This window comes from Odontesthes bonariensis, chromosome 17 (assembly GCF_027942865.1).
Source record: "Odontesthes bonariensis isolate fOdoBon6 chromosome 17, fOdoBon6.hap1, whole genome shotgun sequence".
NCBI classification, from domain to species: Eukaryota; Metazoa; Chordata; class Actinopteri; order Atheriniformes; family Atherinopsidae; genus Odontesthes; species Odontesthes bonariensis.
In genome coordinates this window covers 7636765-7655725 of record NC_134522.1, presented here as the reverse complement: position 1 = coordinate 7655725, position 18961 = coordinate 7636765, and the positions used below count along the sequence as shown (strand labels likewise).

The 18961-nt window shown below is 41.4% G+C and overlaps 1 protein-coding gene across 1 annotated transcript in view; it reads left to right on the top strand.

Moving 5' to 3' along the window:
* Nucleotides 1-18961, top strand: part of alk (ALK receptor tyrosine kinase) — a 476012-nt gene that overhangs the window by 163683 nt on the left and 293368 nt on the right. The window contains exon 2 of the mRNA XM_075488032.1: nt 12791-12901. Within this exon, the coding sequence (XP_075344147.1) occupies nt 12791-12901 (111 nt within the window). The remainder of the gene's footprint in view (nt 1-12790; nt 12902-18961) is intronic.

The window sequence follows — 18961 nt, the reverse complement described above, 5'->3', positions numbered from 1 at the left end:
GGGTGTCCACATCCGGTCCTCCAGGGCCGCCGTCCTGCAGGTTTTAGATGCTTCCCTGCTTAAACACACCTGATTCAGATCGAGGTCTCATTAGCAGGCTTGTGCAGAACTTAAAAATCTTTTGAAGAGGTCCATTTCATCTGAATCAGGTGTGTTGAAGCAGGGAAACACCTAACAACCTGCAGGACAGCGGCCCTCGAGGACCGGCTTTGGACATCCCTGCTCTAACAGATCTACTCTTGGAATGAACAATTAGCATAAAATGCCATCCATCCATCCATCCATCCATCCATCCATCCATTATCTTCCGCTGGTCCGGGGATCGGGTCGCGGGGGCAGCAGCTTGAGCAAAGAGACCCAGACGTCCCTGTCCCCGGCCACTTCCTCCAGCTCTTCTGGGGGGACCCCGAGGCGTTCCCAGGCCAGCCGAGAGACATAGTCTCTCCAACGTGTCCTGGGTCTTCCCCGGGGCCTCCTCCCAGTGGGACGGGCCCGGAACACCTCACCGGGGAGGCGTCCAGGAGGCATTCTCACCAGATGCCCGAGCCACCTCATCTGACTCCTCTCGATGCGGAGGAGCAGCGGTTCTACTCTGAGCCCCTCCCGGATGACCGAGCTTCTCACTCTATCTCTAAGGGAGAGCCCAGACACCCTGCGGAGGAAACTCATTTCGGCCGCTTGTATTCGCGATCTCGTTCTTTCGGTCACTACCCACAGCTCGTGACCATAGGTGAGGGTAGGAACATAGATTGACCGGTAAATCGAGAGCTTCGCCTTCTGGCTCAGCTCCTTCTTCACCACGACGGGCCGGTGCAGAGCCCGCATCACTGCAGACGCCGCACCGATCCGTCTGTCAATCTCCTGTTCCATTCGTCCCTCACTCGTGAACAAGACCCCGAGATACTTGAACTCCTCCACTTGGGGAAGGATCTCATTCCCGACCCGAAGAGAGCATTCCACCCTTTTCCGGCCGTAGCGTGTAGCATAAAATGCTGCACATAAAATGTCACATCCTTATTTTCTGCAGTATCTGCAATGTTTATTCTATTTGGCGTTTTTTTATTGATTAAAGTGTTAGAATTCCACCAGTCTGTAAAACTTACTGCTCGTGCGTATCGAAAGGAAAGCAACACAAAAGCAGATCCTCAAACAGATTCTTCTCTCCACTTTCTATTTGTTTTCAAGTGTTTTTACTTTTAGTTATGTAAGACCACATTTCCCACTCCCTTCTGATAGTGACGGGTGCAGTAATTCAATCCTGAACAGTTTTTGTCTTGCAGTTAATTACCCTGAGCATTAAAACTGTGCCTCTCTGTCAGTATCTACATGTTAAGTGGGCTAACCATATGAGATCTGAGTTTGACACAGGTGGCTGGATCTTCCCGAACAAAGCCTGCTCAACAGTCTGGTGTCCAAATCGAGCAAAGAGATGATACGAGGGGCAGAACCTCTCTGTTCGATGTCTGGAGACAGATAATCCAACTCGGGCTGTGTGTTTATGCGTCATCCCTGTTCAACATCCATGTCGCCTGCGTTCGTGAATCAGTGTCTTAATGTCTCCATTCTGTGTTCCGAAATTATTATTCACACAATCAAAAAACTAAACTAAACATGTTTTATTATTAAACGGACCACTAACTATACGGATGCTTTTCTTTTTCAACATGGCAGGACTGCTCTAAAGTACCTTTTATATACTCCAGCACTTCACTTTTTTTCCACTCTTCTCAAATGAGTTTCTGGTCTTAAGCCCCAGAAAAGGGTAATCAGTCCGGTGCAATCCATGGAAAACTACATTAATTTCTCCTCCTGTCCAGAGTGGACTTTGAAACCTGCTCTTTGATGAATGATTCATTTGTACGTGAAATATCAAGCCAACCAGATACTGTATGCACACACACACACACACACACACACACACACACACACACATGTTAGGTGTCTCTTAGGGAACATGGAAGAGCATCTCTGAGTAAAAACTATTCAGATCTGGTTCTGTTGGTGCTTTGATGATGTAACAAAAGAGGAAACCTAGCATCATGGTCAAACGCGCACTATGATTATGGTAATTCATGACATATACAGCAGCTCAGAGAGCAGATTGTATACCACGGCAGGCATTTAGTTTAATTACTGGCTGTAAGCAATTTTAAAATTTTTACAGCATAAGATCCACATACAGCATAGGAGGAATGATTATACTTCTAGTTAGCACTAAGAAAAGTTGCTATAAGATATCTAAATTAAAGTCCATATATTAAGATGGAAATAAACACGAGGTACCTCGGTAAACATTTGTCTTTTAAACAAACAAATTGAGTTAAAGGTTTCAAGACTTCTATCTGCATCAGGACTCTTTTATATCGATAGATATATTATTGTATACCGGACTGCTATGATGACCTAATTTCCCTTCGGGGATGAATAGAGTCATCTATCTCGATAGATAGATAAATACTTTATTGATCCCAAAGGAAATTGTATACTGAATAACCTCAACATGCTTGTTGCTGAGATGGGCAGATATTTTCTGACTATTTCCAGTGGCATTAGAATTTTTTTCCAAGCCGTGGCTCAACATCAGCAGTGTTTGCTGGAAGGGGAAGGCAAAGAATCAAGTTTATTTTACTGGGTGAAGGCGTTTCACTTCCTGTCGCTGCCATCTTGTTGTTCCTCGCAGTGGGAACTGCAGATAAATGTCCGTCTTCATGATGGTGGAGATGCTGTTTGACTTTTCTCCTCCAATAGTTTTTTTCTGTGATGTCTGGAAGCCTTGTGTTTCACATGCCATTGCATCATAACCACATGATCTGTGTATGCTTTGTTGAGTCTGTGCGAGTCTTCCCTTAATCGTGGGATCCACAAAACTTTGGGATGTTTTGCAATACTGTAAATCTTTGTCGCAGTGGCAATTCTTCTTTATCTACTTAATCTGAGTAGGGAGCCACTAATGGTATCTTCCTCTTGTTGCTAAATCATTGCAATTAGTTCTGATGAATAAAATTAAAATAAAAACACACTGCTTCAATGCAAATTTACATAATTGTAGCAAGTAATGTGTTGAGATTTTACAAATTTGCCATTTAAAAATGCTATCATGCTGAAACTGAACTGGACTGAGTTGGACTTAACCTGGATTCAATTTGATTGATTATAACTGGATTGAGTTGGCCTTAAATCAGACTTATTGTGACTTGGCACTTCACGAATTCACTGAATTGGAGATAAAACTACGTAAACAATGATAGCCGGTCAGTTGACAGCTTTTCAGTGACGGATTAATAAATTGCTTTGTTCAATTGAGGTAATATAAAGACAACCGTTCATATCAAAAAGGCGGGTGGGAATGGTAGTGGAGCGGCAAATTTAACAAACCGTTTTTCTGGAGGCTGTGTGTCGATCCTATGAATATTCAGTGTGAGCACTCTGTTTGGAGAATCAGAAACACTTCTGGCTGGCAAGCCAAGCTAAAATCTACTTATGAGCCAGACATTAGAGAGCGGATCTAAAACAACTTCAAATTTACAAATGTCGTAGATTTTCAAACAAGAGCTTTATTGTGGATTTTTACACAATGTCCCTTCTGCGATGACACATTTATTTGCATTTTTCTTTACCCGCCGAGCATCCAGATTGCAACATCTTGTGGCAAAGAGAACTGGCTTCATAGGCTTCAAGGATAGGTTCATGTAACTGTCTGACGCAGAAGTGACATGGTGTGAAAATCCAAAATGTTGGCGCCCAGACAGTCTGCTGTGGTTGCAGAAATGATTTCACTTGGATAACACTGAAAACGTATAGATGTTGAGCTCTGCCAGATTCTTTCAGTGTTCTTGTCTGAAAGTCCTTTGAGAGAAAGCCCATAAATTAAATGTTGTCATGTTCTGCGAGCGGATTCCACGGTTGGTATCTGGAAGTCTTTGGAATTTTAAACTGTGACCAAAAAAGAGAGAAACAATTCAAAGCCTTCTTTGGTGCCTTAGAGAGCCTGTTTGTTCATCATTTGAACACAACACTTGAGTTGTTCCCTAACACTCTTTTGTATATTATATGAATTATATCCTGTATTTGCATACTTTATATTCTCTTTGCAGAGTACATTATATCATCAAAAGATTGACAGAGACATCTCTGTGTACAAGCGCCACAGGGGAAAATCATTGCTGTATGTCCGTGCTGTAAGCCTTCCAGCCCCCAGGCGGCACTGCATTATAAACAGACACCATTCTGTCCTGGAAATCACTGCAGGGGTCAGGAACAATTCCAGAAATCATTGTCTGTGCCATCCACAAATGCAGGTTAAAGCTCTGTCATGGAGAGAAGAAGCCATATGTGAACATGATCCAGACAAACTGCCAAGAGTGCAAAGCTGGACCGAAGCTCGTTTAAAACAGACTGAGACAAAGTGGAAAACTGTTCTGTTGTCAGATTAATCAAAATTTGAAACTATGGACTCTGTGTTCTCCTGAATAAAGTTGAGTGTGATAATTCGTCTTAAATAGGTGCTGAGTTTAAAAGCCTGCATCTGTATGGCTATGGTGGTTCATTAGTGTCTGTGGAACTGGCAACTTGCACGTCTGGAAATACACCATCAATGCTTAAAGATAAATACAGGTTTTAAAGCAACATGTGGTCTTTTTCAGGTAAGGCCTTAGGCAAGAACCACAGACAGCATCTATTCCAACAGCATGGCTTCGTAGTAGAACAGTCCAGGTGCTATGCCGACCCGCCTGCAGTCCAGACCTTTCAGCAACTGGAAACATTTGGAGCATCATGAAAGTCAAAATTACAGGGCAACCAGGTGGGGTGATCAGCTAGAATCCCATACAAGACAAGAAAGGGACAACATTCCTCTGCCACAGGTCCAGCAGCAGGTCTATGGTTTATGGACTTTTGCTAAAAGGAGGATGCTAAGCATTGGTAAACATGACCCTGTTCCAACTTTTTTTTAGATGCCTTACAGCCTGCAAATTTAAGATAAGCCAATATTTTACAATGGAACAGTAAAATGTCACACTTTCAACTTTTCATGTGGTCTTATAATGTTCTTATTTGTAAGACCATTGCTGTGGGGGTAATGATCAATATCGCAGTATAGCTGAAGAATCTACTAATTGAATCAACTCTCCGTAGTTTAATCAATGTCTCAGGGGCATGAGGTGTTGTCCATTGTGTTTTTCAGCTTGTGCAACATCTATTTCATCCGCTGCATTCTGCGCAAAGACATGAAAACAAAACGATTTACTTACTTTAACCGACATGAAAGAAGGGACAGGTAACACAGTTATGTCTGTGAGGTATTAACATGTCTACATTAACACCGTCAAATGAGAGATACGTGCTCATTTACAGCCTTATTTGAGGGTCTCTTTTAGCACAGCTTTTTCACAGCGTAAGAAAAATGTCTCAAAACAGACCAAACCGTATATTTATTGTGACGGAATTTTGTGTCACCGTCGTCGGCTCAAGAGAAACTCTCCAATCCATTTTCAAAGACATGTAAACAAAATCATTTTGTGTTTCATGATTACTGTGATTTGCCTCAGAGATAATGGTGCGCTTGTTCCCCTCCTCTTTCGGTTTAGTGCTTTTAATGTCAAGATGACGAGGCTACAAGACACATCCAATACCTCTGCAGTCGCATTGTAGTTTGATGCTGTGAGAGTGCTGTGTATTTAGCAGGTGGCCATATGGAGGATTCTGTGACTACCTGACTCCAGCTTGTCACAAAAAGTAGAAAAATATTGTCGAAACATAAGTGCTCAGAGAAATCTGAACACTGACCTTTTGGCTTACTTTTAAATCTGTATATCTAAATAGCTTAAAGGTTACGTTTACAATATTTTGGACTTAATGCAGCACTAAACAAAAATATGCTCTGTGAAGATATGATGACACACAGTTGATGTATGGCTACCTAAGGTTAAACATCAACAGAAGTGAAGGAAAAACGTATTATGAAGATTTTAAATTGACACCACCTCATTTAACTGTGAAAACCCCTCACATTTCGGTGCCAAATCTAATCTAATATCTAATATCATGCACAACAACTAAGTAAATTCTCCCTTTTGTACGTACATTGCATCAACTTCATTTAGTTACCTCCATGAGTTGTTTGTCGCAGTTGACACTGCAGCCATGTTTTTAAGTGACCTAAAAAGTGACCAGGCTACAAACTTGGATAATCAACCTATTTTCAGAACTCACACAGTCATGCATCCATTTGAATTGTTCCATGGTGGAATGGCACGATGGCGTGCCATAGTCTGAAATTAAAATAAAGAGATAGATTTTTCTTTGTGTTCCAACTGTAGATATCTCTCTTTACAGTAGAGAATTTGCTCCATGGCTCCCTCTTCAAAACAATTCTCTGTGTGAGCCATGCACAGTTATACATATGGATTTGTTGTCATTTTGAAGAGGCCACAAAGGAACCATCAAATTTCTAGCAACTGAAAAGCAAATCATTGTGTTGCTGGGCGGGAAACTCAAGAATGTGCAGAGCAAAGGTTGGTGTACTCCAAATCAAGTCAGAAGCACAACGTTTTAAGGTTCAGAAAGTTCTCTCATGTTATTTAAAAATGAATCATTTCCCATGTAAAACTTTGGAATAATGTTCAGAGGTGGTGTTCTGTCATGTCTGCTGCTGCACATTTTTAAAGAGGTGATCTGAACAGCTCCGTTGCTCTTCCCTTTCATTGAAATGTGCTTTTATGGTTGATAAATTGAATAATTCTGACTTTCAGCCTTCAGTGTGCAACAGCAGAATGATTTGCATTCATGAGGATCAAGAAGGCCCAGTTCTTTTTACCCTGAGAAAACGCTTTCAGACTGAAGCCACACGACCCATTTCTTTGATAAAATTATTTCATGTTTATGTTGAGACACCATGTTTTAATCTCACAATGAATTTGAGGTCCAAAAGTCAAAGGAACACGCATAACCAAAGGGAACCGTCAGAAGGCATCCTGATTTATGCTATTTGTTCTATTTGCTTTTTTTTTTTTAATTTTGTGATATCAAGAGGAAGAAATGAGTTCACTGTGATGACTTTTTTTTTAGTAAGAAAGCATTTTTTGGAGGCTTTAAGATGAGTTTCACGGGCAGCACTTTGTGTTAATGAGCTGCATCCTACAGTTAAACTAAAATCTGTCTGTTTACAAGACAGGATTTGTGCAAAGAAGCTACCCCATGCAACAAGCACAGTAGGTGGCAAATTAACAGGATTACTGAAATCTGTCTCCTCTATTTAACCTTTGTGTCAAACTTTGATAAAGCTATTTAAGTCCTAGAATACCGTGACACCTCTGTTATGTTGCTGAGATATCTAGGAATTATTTACCCTTACCACACTCCTTTAATAGACCTCGTAAGTCTGCAAATTATTGTGCACACATGTGAGCATTTTGGTATTACGTAGCAACGTGTGTGGAATTCTGTGAAGGTCTTGATAAAAGTCAGAGTGCTTAGTGGACATGAGGGCTCCAATGATGGAAATCAATGCGGTCTTTTGTAGCAGTGAGAGAGCAGCCCATTCCAGGCCTCAGCTGCCTGATGTAGTGTTGGCTTTGAAGAGCATTTAATGATGCGTCACTGGCCTGGACAGGTAATCAATTTATTTAGGCAGTAATGTATGTATCCCTTGGTAAATCTTTAATTAATGGGCAAAGGGAAGAAGACAATTGTGATGCAGAGGGCCACAGAGTATGAAAATCCAAAGGGGTGAAAGGGTGGCTCCCTCATTTCCCTTTTAATTAGCTGCAACTGTTTGATACTCCAGTTGTGTTTCGTTCCATTTCCAAACGTCTTTGTTAGACTTAATCTTCTCACGTCAACGCTCGCTTCTATGACAAACACATTAGAAATGTCTAGTTAGTCTTATGATTTCAGTAAAGGCCACACCAATTTCCAGCTCTGGCTGATTCACAGAAACATAGCCTGTGCATTTACCCTGCTTCCACTTTTCATGCCCAATTGGTTACATTTCTGGACCATTGCACTGCTGTGAAACAAAGGCCACAAGCAACGCATACATCACATATAATACTGTCCACTCAAAAGTATTTGTTCCTCTCCTACCTTGGGAGCTGTTCTGTCTCTCCCTTGTGTTTTAGTGCCCTATTTTTTAGACTTTTAAGACCTTTGAAGCAATCCACTCAGAGCTAATTAAAACAGAAGATGATATTTTTGCACCCAACCATCTCTGGCATAGGTGTGTTGGTGAATATCGCTTAATCCTAAAAAGACAGAGTCAGAAAACAGACTGGATGTGTAGAACTGGCAGATATGTTTGTTCATGCATGGGCATTTTGAAGTGTAAGTCTGATCTAATCTAAACATCTGAAGTCAGCCCACCTCTGAATGTGGAAACGATTGTGTGTGTTTGAATGCCATTGTTACAGCTGGTGTTTTCAATGGGAAAACCAAACAGATTGATAAATGATGTGTGAAGTTGTTTTGATGTGTTACCTGGTGAGATTTAGCACTTGGACATCTCTGATTAAAGAGCGAACCTCAACAATGTATCTAACTATCTTGAAAATGTGCTCACTCATCTGTTAGATGTATTAACTTTCTCTCTGATTAATTGAATAACTGTAACACTGTCTAAATGAGCTGTGATCTGATTAAAAAGTTAGTTTAAGTGGTGTAAACGGTAATGTTTTTGTACAGAAGTAATATTTGTCCATTATCCCTGATTCCCTGTTCTACGATGAAGCGAAAACGTGTTTACACATTTCAAAAAAATTATATATCAGACTCTCTTTTTGTGACAAATAAATTGTAGTCTGATGCATCCTTTTTGTATAATTATCTGTAAGATGTGTCTTAAACTTGTAGACTACCCCCATATTTTTCTATCACTCCAGCTCTGAGCCAGTGGAAGTCTCACATGTGGTGACCCATCATGTCATTGTCACTTTAACTGCTGCACCATGATGGTGACCACCCAGTGAACTGTTGTCCTGCAGTCTTTCTGGAACAATGCTCACACTGTACAACTTCTGAAATCCTCAAATGGTGCAAAGCCATGTTCAAATGAACTAATAATGTCAGATAAGAGCTTTGAATTTGGCTTCTTTGAGACGACACAATGGTCTCTCTTTAGCTGCCAACAAATGAAGCAAATGAAATCAGTAAAGCTCAAGAGCCATCTGGTAATATAACACCAAGCTGGTGAAAATGAATGAAGAAAAAAAAAAGGAAAGAGAAAGCCACAGACCATTGAAGAAGTCACACCATCAGTTGCTGCTTAATTAGCAAAGCAAGTAAGTTGTTTTTTTCCTGAGCAGAGGCATCAGAGGCATCTAATAGGTAAAAAAAGACAAAAACATAAAGAAACCACATAAAATTTCTTCTTTTAAAACACATAAGAGGTAAGGGGTTGGGGATGGTTGGCATGCAAGTGTTTCAGAAGGCAGAAGGCATCTGCTGGAGTTATCCTGTGACCGGACTCTGGAGAGGAAATTCCAGCAGGTGCCTCACACCTTTCCCAGGAGTCTTTTCTCATCTTCTTCACTCTTTACTTTCATGATTCATAATTCTCACCAGCAACTACAAAAAAAACAACATATTAACAGTGAAAAATCAGCTGTAACTCCATTGGAAAGCCATGACTAAAGGTGTGCAGCGCAAATATTGAGAAAATGTGCATACATTTAAAGGTGTTACATTCTTTAAGAATTACTTCAGAAGTCCTTACTCAACTCATTTGGTTTTCCTGTTTGGATGTAAGACAGAAGCTACGCAGGTGTAAAAGGCCTATGGAAAAAGATGGGTAATTCCATCCCTAAGCATGGTGGCGCTTCGTCTTATGGTGGCAATTCTCAGCTGAAGCTAAAAAAAAGAAAACACTTTTCACAAAAATTACCAATCATGCCGCCAAGATATCACTGGTTGCTTTGGGAAGTGTCTGACTGTCATTTAGGGGCCACATAAGCTTTCTATCAAATCTCTATGAGGTTAAGATGATCTGTAAGCATGTTCAGCTCATAGAGGCACAGCCAAAATAATGTGTAGATTTAGATGCTGCTGAAGAGGCATCCAAAAAAGTACTGCATTAATGATCAGAATCCGTTTCAGTTTTTGACCTGATGATAGTAAACATTTCTAAAAACCTATTTTCACTCTGCCATGATGGTTTAAACATGATGCTTTGGTCTGTCGGTTAAAGTTCCTCACAGAGCCAGTGGTGTTTGTTCAGATTCATATGCTGGAACTTTCTGTGGCTGAGTTAGTTGGCCTCTCCTCTTTTCTCTTCACTTCAAAACAGTTCAGGACAAAATGCAGCTTTTTAGAATATTCTCATCAGACATCCCTCGTTTAAAAGACTCATTTTGGTTCCTTTTAATTTTGACAATCTTATAATGATGATAATGATTATAATAATTGAGAAAGAAGGAGCGGTTCGACTTGTAAAAGCGTTGTTTACCACAGCAGAATACTTGCATTGCTTCTGGAACACTATCAATTCCTTGGTTGTTAGCATGTGGATCAAAAACAAGAGGTCCTTGTTTTTAAGAAACTGGAAAAGTGCTTCTCCTTGGCAGGTTCTGAGTTATGTCTACCATCTTGGAATGTTCATGGAAGAAAGTGCTAAAATCGTGAAATATTGCCCACATGCCTCACAGTCAGCCAGAAAAAGGCACTCCAATGAAAGCCACTCAGCCAACTCTTCTACCCCAAGCTGCCTGTCAGTCAGGAAGCCAGCCATCTCACACAACAGCTGCTAAGTCAGGCAGTCAGCTCCCCCTGTGGCTCATCAGCTTTTCTAAAAGTTCTTCAGCAACCCACAGCCAACAAGGGAGTCAGCTCCAGCAGCATCCCAACAGAACTATGTAGTTTCCAACCAGCCAACCAGCCAGCCAGCCAGCCAGCCAGCCAGTTAGTTTCCCCTCATGTCAACAGCTGTTGAACCTAAACTAAGCCCTCTAATTGGACCACAGTCGGCCCCTCCCACCTGGCAATCAGTGGGGGAAAAGGGGTTCCCAAAAAGGGACATTAGAGGGAGAGAGCCTTGTTCAAGTTTCCATCAGCAACAGCAACTCCTGTTTGGAAAAAGACTTCGTACAAAAAAGTGCGTTCGCGTTTCAACTAAAGATATTAAGATGTTGAAAAAGATTAGCTAATCTTAACCTTAAGTCATCCCTGTTATATCCCCTCTTCTGTTTTAGTTTTCTGTTTTCCTGTTGCTCCAAAATATCTGTCCAGACGTCCCAGTTTGATGGCCCACTGCCTCTTGATGTGGAAATGAAAGCCACTTCATATAGAATCACAGATTTTTGCAGCTGACCCTTTTTCCATCTCATGATCAAGTCTTTTTACTTGGCGTACACAGTACACAAGGTGCCATGATTACTTCAAGAGAAATGTATTTTATGTCCCGGTTTTTGTAATATCAAAAGCAGGCAGCCATCATGTCTTCAAAGTGTGTTTAATGAAATTCTAGCTATTTTACTTCCCTTTATCATTCTCATCTGGATGCCTCGAGTTATTTTGATTGATTTAGAGCAACTGTGTAAAAATTGTTATACAATAGACCTGATATTAGGTGTGTTTTGCTGTGGGATACAGTGTGTACATAGCGGTGGTGTCTCCATACATGTGTTTTGCTGTCTTATTACAAACATTAGAGACTTATCAGTTAATTGCCAAAAGAATAGATAAAAACCATCTGACTATAATTGATACAGGGGACTCCTGTACAGACTTCAAACAGTAAATGTCAGAGAAGGCCATGCTGAGTAGGAATAAATATTGACTAGAATGTGTCGCTTTTGACTCAAATCAGAGTGCACTGTGTTTAGTGCCATGAAAGGCAGCATTTACAATCAATTGCTCTTTAAGGCTCATTTGAAATGGCTGCAGGATTTATGCAAGAGTCTCTTCTGCAGGCAGCTGTGTATTGGTCTGTGACTGTGCAGTAATTATCCACGAACTAAGGACTAAATGAGAGACCATGCGTGCGAGTGTGTGTGTGTGTGTGTGTGTGTGTGTGTGTGTGTGTGTGTGTGTGTGTGTGTGTGTGTGTGTGTGTGTGTGTGTGTGTGTGTGTGTGTGCGTGCGTGCGTGCGTGCGTGCGTGCGTGTGTGTGTGTGTGTGTGTGCGTGCGTGTGTGTGTGTGTGTGAAGAAGGAAGGTGGAGGTATAAGAAGTATAGGAGAAAGTTGTTGCATCCACTTTACAGTATCAGACTTCTGTTCGATCTTGTGATAATTAGTCTTTGAGTTTGTAAGGTGAAGACAGAGTCAAACAAAATTAGACAAACCTGTTCTCAGGTAATTATGCGGCTTATTGATATCCAATAACCAATTTATATAGCTCTGTTGGACTTTTTATCTATGCCTCAAGTTCAGTACTCAGACATTGTTTACTGGTATTTATCTGCTGTTCCCATACTGTAAATGTGTTGTTGACTGAGGAATGTTGGGGTTCCATGAGATTTTTCTTAAGTTTTAAGCCATAAGGTGAGATGACCATCTTTTAACATACTTTAAATTCCAGTTATAGCTCGACTGTCACTATGTCATCTTCTATTATAACTTGAGCCCTGCTAAGTTCTTTGATTTTCATGTCAACCACGACGTGAGTGGAATTACCAGCTGGATGTGCTTTGTGTGAGAAAGGGATTTAAAAGACAAATCAGTGACCACCTAAATAAACACAGCAAGGAGCAAGTATTACTGAACTGAAACTCCCAACATTGTAATATTAGATTTGACCTCATTTAACTTGTGTCTCTACAACATGTGCTCTGAAGGTAAAATGGATAATTGCTGTCATTGCAGGTGAATCTTTGGGTGGCAGGACTGCTGGTGGCATCCCTCGAGGGTACTGGAGCTTCTCCTGGGTGGCTGAGGATGACCTAGGTTTTCCAAATGACACCATGCCCAAGTCAGGTGAGTCTGACGTTGCCCAAGACTGATGGACAGTCTTAGGCACCTCGGTCTTCCTCAGAGTCTTTGTTCCCAATTGGCCTTGACACCTGGCATCAGCTTTCCATCAGCACGCATGAACATCTCTGTCTCCTCTGTCCCGGCACCATCACAAAGCTCACTTTACTGCAGATCTGCCAGTCCATGCGCCCCCCCCCCCCCTTAAGGACCTAGATAAATCAAACTAGTTATTACACAATTACACACAGCTCTTAGAGGTAAAAATGAGTGTTACGTAATCTCTTTGAGGGCAACAGGGGAGCTGTTGGGTGGAGAGCAGTAAAACTCAGCAAAGATAGAATAAACAGTTCCCATAAAAACAAGAATAAAACATTTAATGAGTTTGACACAACAAGGAGTGTAAAGGGGGAGATTAATTTAGCATAAATACCTACGGTTATCCACTCTAAAGTTAATGTGCATGGAAGGTGTACTGTTCAGCAGCACTGTCATCAAACAGATATAGTGTGTAACCATGGTAGGTGCTAGGAGAATAACTACAGTGTAATACTGTGGAAGTAGTCCGACCATATTTCAAATATTGGATCACATCTTATTTAGAAAAACACAGTAGAATATGTCGAAAGTGAACTAAAAACATGCAAATAGGTTTTCAAATGCACCATTAGAACGGTCTAATGGCTGTGTTGAAACTATTCAGACCTACATATGAAGCAGATGGCTGCTCTGAGGACCCGGAAATTCAGCCCCACACAGGAGTAGTTTAAGAGAAAACAGTTTTATTTGTAGAGGGTTGATGATTAGTGGTGGGTAGACAGTTTCGGGGGTTGCAGACACAACTCGAGGGAAGGAGAGAAGATAATGAGTCCAGGATCCAGAGGCAGGGTCAAAAGCAAGCAACGATCAAAACACAGGGAGGCAGAGGTCAGGTACTTAACATGAGGGATAGACGAGGGTCGGTGGATCTAAAAACAGAGAGTGGGTCGATGTTCAGAATTCCAGAGAGGCAAGAGAAGTCCGTTGTGAGCAAGGCAGGAAGAATAATCCGGGGAGGTGAACCTGGTCGGTAACTGGGATAATCATAGACAGAATGCTGGATTTCAACTCGGCACATGGCTGATGATAGTCTGTCAGGCAAGCAGAGACTGGAGAGAGCTTAAGGAGAGCAGTGAACAGGTGAAAACCGGTGAGCAATTAGGCAACACCCAGGTGGGCTGGATGAGGCTGATGAGCGAGTGCAGATGTGTCATAACAGAGAGGTGAAACATGACAAGTTTACTCACAACTTCCCGATCTGAACTGACTGTGAGCCAGTGTTGCATTCAGAGGTCATAGATGCAATGAAAATAGCTTTATTGTGTAAATAATACCTTAATGTAACGTTAGGGGGGTTGTAGATTTGTAACACTGTAGTATTGAGTTATAAATTGTAACAAATGCCACAACAAATGTCTCCTTTTTAGTCTTTTTTCATGCTTCGATACAAATGTAGTCCTTATAAACATTCTTGATTGGAAGAATTGTTAATATAAAAGTGTAAAAACTTGTGTGAAAATTTGTCACTTGAAACCTCATTGTTTACATTAATTCTAACCCTAGCCATGTACTTTCAATGCCTCAGTATTTACAAGTGGAAACACAGAAGAAAAGTAAAGAACAGGGAGTGTGTGGGGGGGTTGGAAAGCATTGTCCAGGACTCAACTCCAACCAGAGGTCTCTTACACAAAAAAAGGAGTACGCAGTGTTGTAAGGTAAGAGTAAACAGTTGCTTCCATCCTCAGCAAGTGTGTGACAAATCAAAACTTGAGCTTATTCAGAAGGAAACGTTACGAATGAATGTTACTGTATATTTCTTTTGGCTCTATGATAAAAACTGCAACGTCAAAAGTGCTGTAAACCAGTGTAGTCATTTCACAATCTGACGTGAGATTATTTATTAAGCAGAGTCAAAGAAGTGGGAGGGAGGCATGGGAATCAGGCCAATTAATGTTTGAAAGAAAGAACAAGGAAAGACATGGACAGTGAGCATCAGAATTAAGCCATCACTACCTGTAGATCATTGCCCTTTGACACAGCAAAGGATATTATGCCCTGTGTGGTGTATAGTGTAAGGCCAGCCTTTAAGGAAATGGTGAAAACTCTTCTTCCATAATATCCTCCACACCTCATTTCAATTAACCACAGCGGGAGAAGTGGTCGTCCTCTAACACGAAGGCTCAATCACACGTTCCTCTACATGCTGAGGTGTTCTTTGGAAATACACTGAGCCCCAATTTGTCCTTGATTTGCCCTTTGGGTGTGTGATTGTACAAAATAAAAGTGCTGCACACACCGCACTGTGCAAAAGTCTGGAGCAACCTCTCATTTCTTTATATATTGCCAGGAAAACAGGAAATAGGTGCAGCAACGGCCTTTACTCTACAGCACAGCATGACCCCTCTTGGGCTTTCCTATAATTTCTTTAAGCAGTCTTCAGGACTAGTTCTCCAGGCTTCTTGAAGAACATTTCAAAGCTCTTCTTTTGAGCTCTTCTGCCTTGTGTTCCGTTCTCTGCCAAGATGATCCCACACTGCTTCAATAATGTTGAGGTACGGGCTCTGGGGAGGATTCATCCCTCCATGAGACCCGTTGCCACTGATTTTCAGTCCACTTCTTGTCCTACTGGGCATGCCTCAGCCTTACTTCCCCGTTTCCCTTCCTTAAAAACGACTCCTTGAACCACCCTTCCAATGGAGACCGTAATAACTAGACTGAAAAGGTGTGAAAAAGCAATGAATGTCTAAGGAAAAAATGTAAAGACCTTGAAAACTATTTCTCAAGACCACTGCGGAAGAAATGTAGAGATCACAGCTCCTTGAGATAAAAATAAATATATAAAAAAGAGGAGTAGATGAAGACTTGAGGTGCAAAAGGATGGATGAATAAGAAATTCATTCTGAAGCTCTTTGTAGAACCCAAAGAAATAAAAAAAAAGAAAGCTTGGTAAGTGATTATTATTTGCTATGTATGTTTAGTAGCTTACTTGTTTGCTTGTTTGCTTCGTCACTCCCTATAAAGTGTGTTTCTTCCTTATGTTCTTTTGTTGTTGGAGCAAGTACAAAGTCCTTATGTACTCATATCTGCATCCCTGGCTGTCACATCCATCTCTCAGAGCCATTCATTTTACTTGGAAGCGTATATTTTTCCGACCAGATTCTTTTTTTTTTTTTTTTCCACTCCAAGCTCTTGGAGGGTAAGAGTTCAGCTTCTGAGTGATTTTTCACAGTCCTGCCAAAAACAAACTGTCACCCAACTGTTCACGAAACACATCCTTTCTTTGGCACCTCACCTCAGCAGCTTGTGACTGCGACAGTTCGCAGTGGACCTGCTGTGGTTGGTCAGCTTGAGAACAGATTAGCCCACGCTTTTTTAAATAAATCATCCCATGATGCATGCAGCCAACAACATTTTAAGTTATTTCATACAATGAACATGTTGACCTCTATGTTTTACTGAGTGGTGATTAGTGAACTGAGAGTGATGTGGCGGGAGCTGGACGGATCACATCTGGGAAGTCAAAGCCACATGACTGCAAATGCTAATGTAGAATAATGGCACAGCTCAGTGAAGCTAATCAAACACTGATTGAACAGACCAGAACAGATGTGCCTTCAACTTGTGTTCATGGTGATATACTTTTTAAAATCTTATGAATTCAGTGATAAATAGATGTGTTTTATGGGTATATTTGTGAGTCCTGCACTTACATGCCACTGGTTCTTCTTGAAAAAAAACTTTTAGCCTGTGTATGAGAGGCTGGTGCTGAATTGTTTTTACAAAGAACAGCATCAGAGGGCACAGGAACAAAGAAAAATGTTTTTGGAAAGGACAGGTCACAGCAACATGGCATGCTGAACATGGCTTGAGGCAGAAGCGATAGATCTCAGCTCTCCCCACAGCGTCTGCTGTCTGCTGGCATTTGTCAACTACTACAAAAGCCAACTCAGACTGACTGGACACTTGCCACCAGCTGCCCAAATACCCTCTCTTCTTCCCTTAGTCTCCCTGCTTCCATTAGCAGCCTTTAACTGCAGAGGCTGCGGGGTAAGCCAACTTCATTATTTAAATTTCTGTGCTGGTAAGCCGACTTTAAGTCGGGGATATCAGTAAAATCAAAGTCACAGTGCTATCTTCCCATCAAAGCAGCAGCAGGGAAGACTGTTGCTGTTTTCTGTTGAGCAAAGTGCTTCACATACAGCTTCTTCATCACTCGAGACAGATTCTCCTCATCAAGATGGATTGTCCTGGTTTAGCTTTGGCTGCCAGCTGTAACACAAGCAGTCAAATGGATGCTCGCCGCTTGAGAAGCTGCTGCTCTCTACAATAGAACATCTGCCTCAGTCAGCTGTTGCTGGTGTTCTCGTGTAATGAGACAGAGCAGTTGGATAAAGCATGTTTTCAATAGCAGGGGGGCCTGGAAGCCAGAGTTCTGCTGCAGGTGCTTATACAAGGCATACTCGTGGGGTCACATCAGTCTCACCGAAAACATCAGATTCCTGACATTTTTTTTGGCCACTTTTTGGCTCGAGTGGTAAAAGTCTTGTGACATTTCTGTTGGAATCACATCAGCACTCTCACTCGGTCATTCAAAAACGTTCTTTTTCTTCAGCCATTTTTGTTGGTGGAACAACAACAGAGTTGGTGTGCTCTGGATTCATAGAATCAGCTTCAGCTACAGATTTCCGGATTTCCTCATTTATGACTTTATTGCAATTACTTAGACTTCATTGCTCCATTGATCACTTTGGCCTCGATGCAGCAAAACAGACCCAAGGCTTTCTCTTTGAATCCCTAAGATGAACATCTTTCTTTTTTCAGTATTCTCCTCATAATTAACAGATGAACATTAACATCAACCAACGTGAGGCAGACCTTGAGTTACCCTGGGAGCCTTTGCAACCTTGCAGAATTATACAAAACTAGCTCTTGGAGGGATTTTTATTAGTGGACCTCTCCTGGGGACTGTGGATGGAGTCCAAAGTCTTTCATTGCTTTTTAACAAGTCAGGAATCCAAAATATTCTCCTTTATTCATACCAGGACACATTTGTCCACAAACTTGTTGTGAATATCAGACCTTTATGTATCACCGCTCTTTGAAGACAGCAAGGGATCCTCTCAAGCAGGGGCGAGGCTAGGGTATTTTTAGTGGTGCCAAGGCACCACCGTGAGATAGCTCGGCACCCCCTGGCTCAGCACATTTTCAAAATATTATATTATGCAAAAACACTTTTTTTTTTGCTCAAGGATGCATTATTTTAGTGACCATTTTATTTATTTTCCAGCATTTGTTTTTGTTTTAACTCTTTAATCCCAAAATAAATGTTGAGTTATCTTCAATATTTGTCTCGGGCTCTCTGTTATCCCTGTCAAGCCACAGTCTTTTGAAATGAAGAGGTCAAAATTGAATGTTGTAGGGGAAAACACTACTCAAAGCAAAACTAATACGGCTCCAAATTTATAAATGTACTAGTTCGCCTCAATTAGTGAGAAATAATGTGCCTCTGTGAGCACTGGGGGCTGGGCACCCCTAAAGACCAGATCCTAAAATCGCCCCTGCTCTCAAGCATTTGACTCCAAAATTAAAAAACCTTCAGCACATGACCACGTGTTATATTTTGTTTGATCTTTATCTTTTTTTCTAGTGTATTATTGGTAATATTTCAGCAGAAATTTAAACATTCGAGCACCACTGTACGGGGAACGTGGGGAGATTCTAGAAGCTAAAAAAAAGTGGCTAAGGCTACGGCTACACGAAAACGAAACGAGGTTTTTTTTACGAAAATTATTGCGACTACACGGGAAAGCTGCTGTAAAGACTCAGGTCCAGATGGTAACGATGAAAACGATGAAAACGATGTAGTACACACGAAACACCTCTAGGTGCGCTGTAAGCCACCCCCACCGGTTACACCAGAACAATAGAAGAAGCAATGCGCATGCGTGTACGCCCCTACTTCTACCAGCGCGAAGCTCACGTTGTTCCTTCAACAATGCCGCTGTAGTTAGCAGTGTCTGCAGCAGT